Source organism: Dufourea novaeangliae, unplaced genomic scaffold (assembly GCF_001272555.1).
Source record: "Dufourea novaeangliae isolate 0120121106 unplaced genomic scaffold, ASM127255v1 scaffold439, whole genome shotgun sequence".
NCBI classification, from domain to species: domain Eukaryota; kingdom Metazoa; phylum Arthropoda; class Insecta; order Hymenoptera; family Halictidae; genus Dufourea; species Dufourea novaeangliae.
Window position 1 is genome coordinate 435,057 of NW_015374327.1, and position 11,095 is coordinate 446,151.

Genomic DNA, 11,095 nt, shown 5'->3' on the forward strand with positions numbered 1-11,095 from the left:
ACCCGGGGTTCGATGGAGGTATCTAATGGTGGTGTCTCGACCACCCTGACGAGATTTCGGCGAAGGGGAATCCGAGGAGATATATCCAGATAATACACAGACGGCTTAAAGGCACATCAGACCTAAAATAGCCGTAAAATGGGCGGCTTTAAGGCGTTATGTGCTGTCTGGGTAGAGGAAGATTTAACTAGGGACTTTGAAATTTATGCTTACATGGTCCCCAATTTCAGTACATTCATTGGAGTATTTCCCAAAATATTATTTTATCGTATTTTGCGAAAGTACTATCCTATCCGAATAAAATGCCGTTTAGTTTATATTAAAATAACCGTCGACTTACATTTTACAGTTGGTCACAAAAGCACTCGGCTACAATTTTGCGGGGAATTGCCAGCAATTTAACAATTTTGTTTCGGTTTTCGATTTTTTAAGTTCAGCGAGAATCTACAGATCTAACAAACACAACACACAGAAAAACATTGAAATGTTTACCAGTCTGCGCCGCCATTTTGAAAGCACATACCAATTTTTTTTTTTGTTTAAACTTTATGCTGGTACTATTTTCTTACAAACAAATGAAGGGTTTCTTTTCACGAAAAACAGATTGCCTAGTAACAGCCTAAAAAAAAGTAACTCGGAGGTCGTTCGACGAGCAACGAGAAGACAGAACCTCCTTGTACGCGTTATTCGAGGAAAGTAAAAGAAGGAATATCGGACAATGTTTGATGAATGATAGCGGGGAACAGGGAAGGTATGCCAAAAAGGATGAAAAAAAAAAGCCGAAAGCGACTGTGACGCCCGGGCGTGAAACTGGAATCGTCGGGACGCATTCCTTGCATCGAAACAAGGAGGAGGAGGAGGTGCAACAGCCGGTCTCGAGGCTGCAATTAAATCGGCCGGGAACGTGGGTCGACGATTAATGCAGCCCGTCCGTCGATATTCATCGGGGCCCTCACCGAACAGCTCCGACTGGGACCCAAATACATGGCATTAGTAACCGGGACGACGTGTCCGACTGCGAGATATCCAAAGTGTTTACGAGAAAACCACAAGGAATCGGATAGAGAGAGCAAGTAACGACGTGACGCGAAGGTCAATGTCGATCCACCACGCCTTCGAGGCACCAATAATGGAGTCCTTTTAGCTTTCCACGAAGTTTTGACACGATGCCAGCTATCGAAAGGAAACGGGTTGCGATAAAATCGCGGATGTCCGATGAATTCGTAGTTTATTCGGCGAGTTGCCCGCGTGTATGTGCTATGTACAAATTGTTACAGGTGCAACGGAGCCTTCAATCGACGAACAGAGCAGAGTCCCTGGTTTCCACTTGGGGGCTACAACCGATGGTCTTTTTTTTGAAATTTTTTTTTACCCGTGTTCCTATAGAAAATAATAGATTGTTATCGATAAACTCGTCGTCGACTGAAAAGCTCGATTGCTTTTTTTGTTGTTCATTCCGCTTCTAAACCGACGTCCTCGGGACTTATCGTAGCCTTCTTGCTCTTCTTCGCTGTTTCCTCTGGAAAAAATAGATCCCAACGTGTTTGTCGATACGAATAAGAAATTAGGGAGTGGGTGGTTGACGGATTGTGTAACGCATACCTTGGTGAAAATGTTTGGCAGTTCTTTTTCTGATCTCCTCGACGCCCTCCTCGGTCTGCGCCCACTCCAGCACCAACCTTCGACCATACAAGTGAGTGCTTTGACCCAAGGCCTTGAACGCTTTCTGCGAAAAGGAGAGGGAGGGGAGGGTTTAATCGATGATCGTTAATTCGATAAAAAGTAATTTATTCGACGAGCATATCCGTGTGTCTACCTTGGCCTCGCTTTTCGTGTAGAACTCGACGAAGCCGAATCCTCTGTGCTTCTCGACGCCGACCAACTTTCTTGGCAGTCTTACCGCTTTCAGATCACCAAACGCTCTGTGGATGCACATCGAAATTTCCGTGAAATTTTAATATCTTCCGATTCAGACATTTTATGATTCTTTTTCTTGGCAATTTTCGAGGAATTTTCAGTACGTACTTGAACAGTTCAGTGATTTCCTGGGTAGTCGCCTGGAACGGCACGTTCCTTATGAGAATCTTGGTCCCTGTCTGGGCAGTCACTTTGGACGTCTTCTTCGCGGTCTTCACGTCGGATCTATATTGGAATTATTTAAAAGACAAGCCTTTATTCAAATTGTAACGTGTAAGATCACGTGGAACATAAGATGAAAGCATACGTTAATGTCCGTTCAGAACGTTTCAGCTCCAACGTCTTCCCCTCTAACACGGTCATCTGTAAGACCTTCAACGCGCGTTCAGCATCCTCTTTCCTCTTGTATCGCACGAATCCGTATCCCATGGACAATTTCCCATTAGGATTCTTCGGGTCCTTCTTCGTCGCCACGGTGGCGTAATGAATAGGACCACATTTGCTGAAATACTGAAACACCAAGAGTATCACGCACTGCTCGAAGGGAAAGCCTATTAATTTATCTAGGTAAGCTGTTTCTTATTAACTTCAAATAGGTACCATTTTCAATTGCTCGTCCGTGGTTGAGAAGTTAATATTCTTCACGAACAGTGTGGTACCTTCTTCGGCTTCCTCCTCGTCCTCGCTCTCCTCTTTGCTGTCTTTACTACCTTTGTTCACAGCCTCCACCTGTTCTTTCGGTTCTGCAGCCTCTTTCGATTCCTTTTGCTCCCTTCCCTTGTCCGTTGGCGCGACATTTTTGCTCATCACGGCGGGAGTGGTGAAACTGTTGTCAGGTGCCCATTCCAGATACAAGGGCAAGTGTTTATATTTAATGTATGCCAATCTGGTGAACGCGTTGCGCGCCTCGGAAGGCTCTAAAAATTCCACCAGAGCCGTGACCCCTGACGGAGGCAAAACCACTCTTCCCAGTTCCCCGTGTCGGCCGAACAATTCGCGAAGATCGTGGGCTGGTGTCGCGGCTGGCAAGTTCTTCACCAGTATCACGGTTCTTGATCGTTTCTCCGTAGGTTGATTGAACGCGTCCAAGCGCACACTGTTCTCCTCCAAGAAGCTTCTGGTGTCTTGGACCAATTGCGTTTCTCCCAGCGCCAGTTTCACGGCGGCACTTAAACCTTTCGACGAGCCATCCTCGAGGACCTTCTCCTTGGTCGTGTTGTAGGTAGTCGCGATCGCTTCGGCCACAGCGTTCTGCCCAAGGAACAGGGTGTTCCAGTTGTGGGAGGATCCAGCGGCCGCCCTCGCCTTCAGCTCCTTTTTCTCCTTGTAGGAGAATCCTTTCTCGTCGATCTGTTCCATAGGATCGGGTTTCGCTTTTCCAGGAAGAATATGCAACATTCTGCCGTCCACAACGGCACCGTCTAGCTCGCTGTATGCTTTCACCGCGTGTTCAGTCATCAGAAATGTCACCGTGCCGAAACCCTTCGGTTTCCTGGTCACTCTGTCCACTGGCAGGCTAACCTCGGTCAACGGGCCTAATTTGTGAGAAAGAGATACGTTAGCAAGAGTTGGGTTTGGACGAAAGAAACAGGATGATGTACCGTATTGCTCGAATAATTTTCTGATATCATCCTCGGTCGTGGTGTAGGACAGATTCCGAAGGAACATCCGTCCAGACTCGGCTATGCTTTCCTCGTCCTTCAACGCCTCTTCTTGCTTCTTCCATCTAACGTTGGTATCGGTCCCGTTCTGTTCTACGTCCGTGTTTCTCTCTTTTTCATCGTACTTCATTACGAAGATTTGTCTGCCGTCTAAAAATCGACAGATATTGGTAAATTTGGGAGAATAAAACGCCTGATTTACAGTTTATACCAATTACCGTGTTATTACCTAAGAAACTCTTGTTCTTCAATAATGCCTTTCTCAATTGTTGCTCGGTTTTAAAGCCAACGTAAGCTATTTCTCTGATTTTTTGCGGGACTCTGATCGATTTCGCTTTCAGTGGACGGAAAAATTGTTTGATGTCTTTTTTCCTGTGATTGTATGCTAAACCTCTCAGTTTCACGGTGAAGAATTTCTGAGTACCACGTTTGGATACAGCTTTATCTTTCGCGTCCTCCTTCTTTACGCTCTGATCTTTCTTTTTCTTCAGGGCCTCCATATACTACTCCAAGAAAAGTGAATATTATTATATCTGTGAGTGATATATAAATTTCTAATGTGTAAAATTCTAATCACCTCTAAATCAGATATAATTTTATCTGCAACTTTTTGCTTTTCTTCTTTTTCTTTATCTTTGCAACTTTCATCTTTGTCGCTAACTTCTTCATCGTCATCGTCACTGTCACTCTCTTTCTTTTCTGATATCTCTGCTAATATTGTGTCATTGTTCCATACAGCCTTGTTTGCTGTATGACTTTCAAGGAACTCCATGAACAGAGGGTCATCTTTATGCTGTATTAATTCAACGTATATATTAGACTACAAACATTAATCTCAAACAATAATAGAGTACCATGTAAATATACCTTTTTTAGTGCCTCTTTAACTTCATTATTCACAACTGGTTCTTTTTTATTCTTTTTATCTTTATCTTTCTTTTTGTCTTTATCCTTCTTCTTCTCTCCAATTGCTGTTTTATCCAAAGGTTCATTTCCTGTTGACTCAATGGAGTCATTATTAGTTGCAACATGTTTAAAACTATCTGATGCATATTTACTCCATGACCTGGGTTTAGAAGAATCCCCTATGAGATTAAATGCAATAAATACAAATTCTTGCTACATTTAGGTAATCTCAATTTATCAAACATTTTAGAATACCTAGGCTTGCACACTGTTCAACAGATATTCTACTAGTATCAATGCAGGTTTTATCGAAATATTCTTTTGCGGTTACAGCCTGTTGTTCTGTTTTAAATCCAATGAAAGCAAATCGTCGAAACACACCATCTTTCGTGTATTTCAATTGCACATCAGTTACCAAACCCTTCTCACTGAATAGTTCCTTCAATTTTGTATCTGTAATCTATAAATTTTAATTGTATATTAATGTTTCTTTTTTATTTTACCGTCACAAATATACTGCTAAAATTTATAACTCACACTTTTTGGCAAATTCTTCACTATTAACCGTGACATTTTGCATTAATCATAATTACTACTGACAAGAATATCGAATGTTTACGTTATGCATTGACACAACGAAACACACCATGCGGTTTCAAGGAGGTTACGTTTCCCAGGATTTAAAATAGGTTACAAGCACGTGGATGGAGGGGGGTCTTTAATTACCTTGTGCTACTACTTGTACAATTAAGCGTAACAAAGAATACGTATTATAAATTATAAGTTGCCGGATTGAGGGTGGCCATATGTTCTTCTAATTCCAAATATGAAAGGAAATAAGTAAATAGTCGTTTCGCATAATTTTTTTGATTAAAAAGTTACCATCATTACAATATCTTTTAAATAAAGTTCGAATGAAGACTAGCTTCTCTTGTCGAACTACGTCTATCGCTGTGAAATAAATATTGTATAAGAGATTCTCGGCTAAATTTAAACATGTATATATCACGTTCTTATACTTAAAAGACAAGCATTCTTAATGTTCGAGCAAATACATTTCATAAAATCGCCGGTGTTCATCATTCTCAAACGTTGCCACGAAGTTAATTTGTACGATTTCCGTAAAACCTTCGTCTAGGCTTGGGGGTTGATAATTCTTCCTGGAAAAATACATATCGAATTGAATTCATAATGAGGTACAATGAGTTGTACAGGTTTGTACTACTTACAGGAAAGAGTTAATAATCACTTCGGTAATTTTAACATGACTAGGATCCGTTAATTCTCGAAACTGAAACACAGAATTTGATAAACAATTTGCTTCACAGTTACTACTACATATGTTTAACAATTGGCGTTCAGTTACCTTGTTGTTGTGTTTGGCATGTTCAAAGGTCGTCGTCATGACGAAACAACGCACAGGAACCCCATGTTTCTTTGCCACTTCTATGTAGCGTTTTCTAGATGAAGGGTCTGGATTAGTATTATCCACGACCACGCTCTTCTTTTCAGCTAGATGTTCCTCCATTACACTGATGCATTTCTGCCAGCTTCTAAGAGTATCTCTGTTCACATATCCATAGTGTTTTAGATGATTCTTGACAAAATGAGACTTGCCAGAAGCTGGACATCCCACCATCAGAACTATCTAAAAATGTAACCCAGTTAATCGCGGCAGATTTATAAATCCTATATCGATTGGCGCTATTTTGAGTACCTCTTGAATACTTGAAGTCACGTTAGCTCCTATGCTTATATCAACTGTCGGCAAGTTCTTTGGATTAAACGTGGGCAATACATAAGGTGCTTCTTTGTGTCCAAGGAAGTGTTCTTCTGGGGTATAAAATTTCAAGCCTAAATTCAGAGCTAACAATCTATCGGCCAGTGAGTGATCTTTCTTCTTTTTTGGAGCCCAATTTTTAGGTCGTCCTGCTGCATCTCCGACGTAAAATGAACTGTCTTCGTCGATAGATACGGAATCGTTGTTCTTCAACAGAAAGTTTTTGGTGTCGGTTTCTTTCTAAATATAGAAAGTAGTTCGTAAAATACTTGGATACCTACTTCTACCAATTTCTGCCACATACCAATCGCTGGCTTCCTATAAATGCTACTTCCAGTAGCTATAAAAATCTATGGACAAATTAATATGTACAAAACAATTTTCTGTGCTGTAGTCTATTGAAAGTAGAAAGTATACCTGCATTGGCACACCAATTCGTTGTGCTACATGTTTTATTTTATTTTTGAATAACTTAGCGCTCAGCTTTCCAGATCCAAGACTTCCTTGATTAGTGAAAATTACTATTTTATAGCCACTACCATGGAGTTTTTTTAATTTCCCTGACACCTCAGGATATATGAGCTGCCAGTCATCATAATCTTTTGGAAACACCAAGCCAGAACGTGTTGTTATCAGTGTTCCATCCATATCGTATGCAGCTATCTAAAAGTAAATGCATTCCATTAATCCTTGCACAAATTTTTCAAGTACAATTTTCCCTTATCTACCTTCGAGCGACCTTCTACACCTTGTGTTGTATACATTAACAATGCTCCACTATCTTTACTTTCCCATGAACTGTGTTCATCTAAATTTATTGAGGTACCTTTTTGTTCTGACTGACCTGAACTCATGTCACCTTTTTTTAGGAATTTCAAAATGCCCTCAGGACTTTTTGTTTGGTTTTTTCCTTTCTTTGTTTCTTCCTCTTGCTCTTCTTTCTTAGGACTACTATGCTTTACATTATTTTCTGCGACTTTTGCTACTTTGCAAGAATATTCATCTTCTGTGCTTACATTTGTATCTCTAGGTCTTTTCTCAGGTAGGAAGGTTTTCGGGGGAGGAGGATTGAATTCAATTTGATAGGTATGTTTACCGTATAAAATTTCTAAACAGTCTTCATGATTCCCTATGAACTTAACATCTTTACGTGTCTTGAAGCCATTGAACCCACAAGGTCTCTTGCCAAGCTGCTGAATAAAGACTTTGTACTCTTGGTAATCTGCACACAATTGCACTACAAAGAATAAACAGAATTACATAGTACGCAGAATGTATATAAAATATATTGGTTGATTATCTTATACGAATAAGCGTTGAAAAATTAACCTTGTTGTCTAGAGCACTGAGTATCTGTAATGTTTGTCTCTGGACAACGTCCTATAATGACTGGTTTCTGATGTGGCAAGTATACTGTCACTAATGCCTTATCATTGCTCTTTAAGTAACAACTTTTTGCTTGTTGAGCCATTGCAAGTTACATAAAAAGTAATGACGTTTCTATAAAACAAAAAAAAAAAATATTACTACAAAGCTTTATGAATAGAGTTTGGTAATAAATATCATTATACATTTAAATAAACGTCAAATTTAAATAAATGTTCTCTGAGAATAGTATATCGTTTTACGGTCCGTAAAAAACAGTCAAAGTTTTCATAAAGAAATCGAAATTCCCATTATTCGTATGTACCTTCATTTATACACATCGGCGTTACAACGGAATGCTATTATCAGATTTGTTGTATGTTAGATTCGTCGATTATTTTCAGCTTGCAAAATTTCTTAGCATTTTTGCAGCAATTGCATGGGTGCAAGGCAGGTTGGGACCGATTCCCGAACCTAACCCGACGCAACAATATAACACGTGGTGTTTTGATAGAGAGATACAAAAACACGTGAACTCAATCAGAGTATATTCCTTTATTAGCAAAGTCTAGCATGGTTTTATAAGTGAATCGTGTAGTCTACAGTTGAAATAAAATTCCGAAAGAATGACTTCCAATGAATCCACGGAGGCGGAGAAGAATCCCTACGCGTACCTCGACAGAGACGATTTCACGTCAGAGAAGTACAAAATTGAGATCCGCGGTTTACCAAAATATTATGGGATAGGTGAATTCAAAAAGCTTCTGAACGAGAAGCTTGAGCTGCAGACATGCAAGGTGAAGCCACCAAGAAAGGGCAGTGGCTGGCTCTATGTGTCTTTCAGAAGCGAAGAGAACCGCCAGAAGGCTATAGAAAAATTGAATGGAACTCTATGGAAAAACTCTAAACTTACTGCCCAGGTATACCTCCCTCTTCAGCTCTTAGTAATCTATAATAATAAAACCTTTCATCCTCTGGACCATAGATTGCTAAACCAGCCCCGGATCCATTTGTAAAGCGAAAATTAGAGGAAAATGCAAACAAGCGTTTGAAAACAGATGACAATGAACATATTTCTATCGAAGATAAAGTTAAATCCACTACCATACCTCTGTGGAATACACCTTATCCCGATCAAGTAAGACAAGCGTCCATAATTCGTACAAACAGGAATATAAAGGATAAGAACATTGTACCGTGCTTTTAGTTGGAGCTGAAGCAAAAGGAAATGAAATCTATTCTGACCAATATTTGCAAGCAAATGTTAAGAGAGAGTAAAGGTGATCTGCTAGATTGGTTGAATTACCAGAAGGACAAGTATCAAGGAATACCTTGTGAACTCCTTCCAATTCTTAGCACAGAGAAGACCACGGAATACAGAAACAAGTGTGAATTCACAGTTGGTAATTTCCCAATGAATTTGCTTGTTTCGATAATAAGTTCAAAGAATGTAAACGAACGAAACATTATCATGATACAGGTAGAAGCAATAACGAAGACAAAGCTGTAATAGGATTCAGGCTGTCCAGTTACGCCGCTGGTTCTACAGCGGTTGGTCCGATAGACGATCTCTGTCACATTCCTAGTAAAATGAAAACCGTGGTCAAAGTGAGTACCACAGAAGTCCTTTCTGCTCGTTTCCTGTCATAGATTAGCTTTTGCATAAGAACATTTCAGGTACTGGAAGAATTCATTCGGAATTCCGATCTGAAACCGTTCCAACCGGTCGATCACAGCGGTCACTGGCGGCAAGTTACCGCCAGAGCTACGCTTTCCGGGGATCTGATGGTAATGGTTGGGATCCATCCTCAAGATTTACCCTCGGACAAATTGGAGGAATTGAAGTCGCAATTGAAGGACTTTTTCGAAACTGGAAATGGCGCGGAAGCAGGCGTCACATCCTTACATTTCCAAGTGATGAATAAAAAGTAATAAAGAAAAATGAAATTCAGGCGTGAAGGAGGCTTCGAATCTATCTGTCTCCATATTCTCCATTCAGAAGCGTCGACGGGGAGACCGGTGACAACATTTCTCACATCGCCGGCTCGAAGTACATAGAGGAGACTCTGCTAGGCATGAAGTTCCGTGTGTCTCCGCAGGCGTTCTTCCAAGTGAACACGTTGGGCGCCGAAGTGCTTTACAAAGCAGCGATCGATTTGGCGAAACCTAGCTCGGACACTGCGTTACTCGACATCTGTTGCGGCACAGGAACGATCGGTCTTGTGTTCTCCAAGGTATGACGATTCTTCCGTAGCAACCGAAACATGAAATAAAACGCGAATTTTTTTAGCACTGCGGCGAGGTGTTCGGTTTGGAGCTGGTGGAGGACGCAATCAAAGATGCGAGGGAGAACGCGGTCGCGAACAACGTGACAAACTGCGAGTTTTTCGTCGGGAAAGCAGAGGATATCTTGTACCCGGTGATTCGTAGAGCCACGAAACAAGACATCGTCGCTGTCGTGGATCCTCCTCGAGCTGGACTTCGTAAGACAACGTTTCAAGCAAAATCGTCTCGAAGCGAGAATCGTCAATCTATACTCTGAAATATTCCAGATCATCGAGCTCTGTTGACTCTACGGAAAGCGAGAAAATTGTCTAGGCTGGTCTACGTGTCCTGCGATCCGAAAGCTGCCGCGAGGAATCTGGTCGATCTGGCCAGACCTCCATCGAAGCAATACGTCGGCGAACCTTTGGTGCCTGTCAAGGCTGTTGCCGTTGATATGTTCCCGCACACGAAGCACTGCGAATTGCTGTTGTGCCTGGAAAGGCTGTCCGTGGCGATGAAAGAGCGCGAATCCAGTTAGTACCGCAGGCTCTGATAGATTTATCGTATATGGAATTCGGAAATTGCCATCAAACAAGTGGTACAAGAAGTACCGATTCCTCGTTTTTTTTTTATAATCATAAGAATATCGTGTTACGAATGCTGATTGGAAGAGCGCAGCTACAAGTTCTCGAAAGGGCCTGGAAGTCGCGAGTTCTCGAACAGCAGCCTTTTATTTGTTGTACTCGTTGGACCCCGACGATCGACTCGAATAAAAGCACCGTCCTTCGTACACAATCGTGTAATCTGAATAACCACTTTATTCGTTATAATAATACCAAGAGACCAGCATGTGTGTGTATGTGTGTGTCTGAGTGGACATCGATCGCGCGTTGTTTCCGGAGAACTTTGGGGGGGATTTAGGGAATGATTCGGGGGAGAACCCACGGAAACGAGAACGTCTCCCCGACCAACTTACCTGCAATCAGTAACTTTATCGAATACTCCGGGAAAGAATGAATGGGGGAATCGATCAAGGATTATGGTGTTTGTCGGGCGCGGGTCAGAGGATCGCTTGAAATTTATAAAATACCAATTGAAGCAGCAAAAATTTCGTTTTCGTCTTGCTTGGTACGCTTTTGAGTAGGTACGTTTAATCGATTCTAGCATGCCGATCGTTTTATATAAGCCAGAGAGTGAAAGA

The 11,095-nt window shown here is 41.3% G+C and overlaps 3 protein-coding genes across 3 annotated transcripts; 1 reads left to right on the plus strand and 2 right to left on the minus strand.

Moving 5' to 3' along the window:
- Positions 1 to 1,249: 1,249 nt before the first annotated feature.
- On the minus strand, positions 1,250 to 5,097 carry LOC107192909 (probable RNA-binding protein 19). The gene is made up of 12 exons (XM_015582263.1): positions 5,022 to 5,097; positions 4,740 to 4,944; positions 4,446 to 4,663; positions 4,156 to 4,371; positions 3,808 to 4,081; positions 3,519 to 3,728; positions 2,518 to 3,452; positions 2,225 to 2,427; positions 2,026 to 2,142; positions 1,817 to 1,922; positions 1,603 to 1,726; positions 1,250 to 1,519 (listed from the first exon to the last, which is right to left on the minus strand). The coding sequence occupies exons 1-12, from the start codon at positions 5,055 to 5,057 to the stop codon at positions 1,452 to 1,454; spliced, it is 2,712 nt and encodes a 903-aa protein (XP_015437749.1). The 5' UTR covers positions 5,058 to 5,097; the 3' UTR covers positions 1,250 to 1,451.
- Positions 5,098 to 5,197: 100 nt separating this feature from the next.
- Positions 5,198 to 7,739, minus strand: LOC107192921 (uncharacterized protein F21D5.5). Its single transcript, XM_015582276.1, has 8 exons — positions 7,594 to 7,739; positions 6,993 to 7,501; positions 6,682 to 6,927; positions 6,546 to 6,614; positions 6,202 to 6,471; positions 5,851 to 6,132; positions 5,714 to 5,775; positions 5,198 to 5,644 (listed from the first exon to the last, which is right to left on the minus strand). The coding sequence occupies exons 1-8, from the start codon at positions 7,733 to 7,735 to the stop codon at positions 5,521 to 5,523; spliced, it is 1,704 nt and encodes a 567-aa protein (XP_015437762.1). The 5' UTR covers positions 7,736 to 7,739; the 3' UTR covers positions 5,198 to 5,520.
- Positions 7,740 to 8,197: 458 nt separating this feature from the next.
- Positions 8,198 to 10,650, plus strand: LOC107192916 (tRNA (uracil-5-)-methyltransferase homolog A-like). Its single transcript, XM_015582272.1, has 8 exons — positions 8,198 to 8,549; positions 8,615 to 8,767; positions 8,837 to 9,032; positions 9,110 to 9,237; positions 9,307 to 9,557; positions 9,629 to 9,863; positions 9,920 to 10,112; positions 10,182 to 10,650. Exons 1-8 carry the CDS (start codon positions 8,256 to 8,258, stop codon positions 10,430 to 10,432), a joined length of 1,701 nt encoding a protein of 566 aa, XP_015437758.1. The 5' UTR covers positions 8,198 to 8,255; the 3' UTR covers positions 10,433 to 10,650.
- The last annotated feature ends 445 nt before the right edge of the window (positions 10,651 to 11,095 follow it).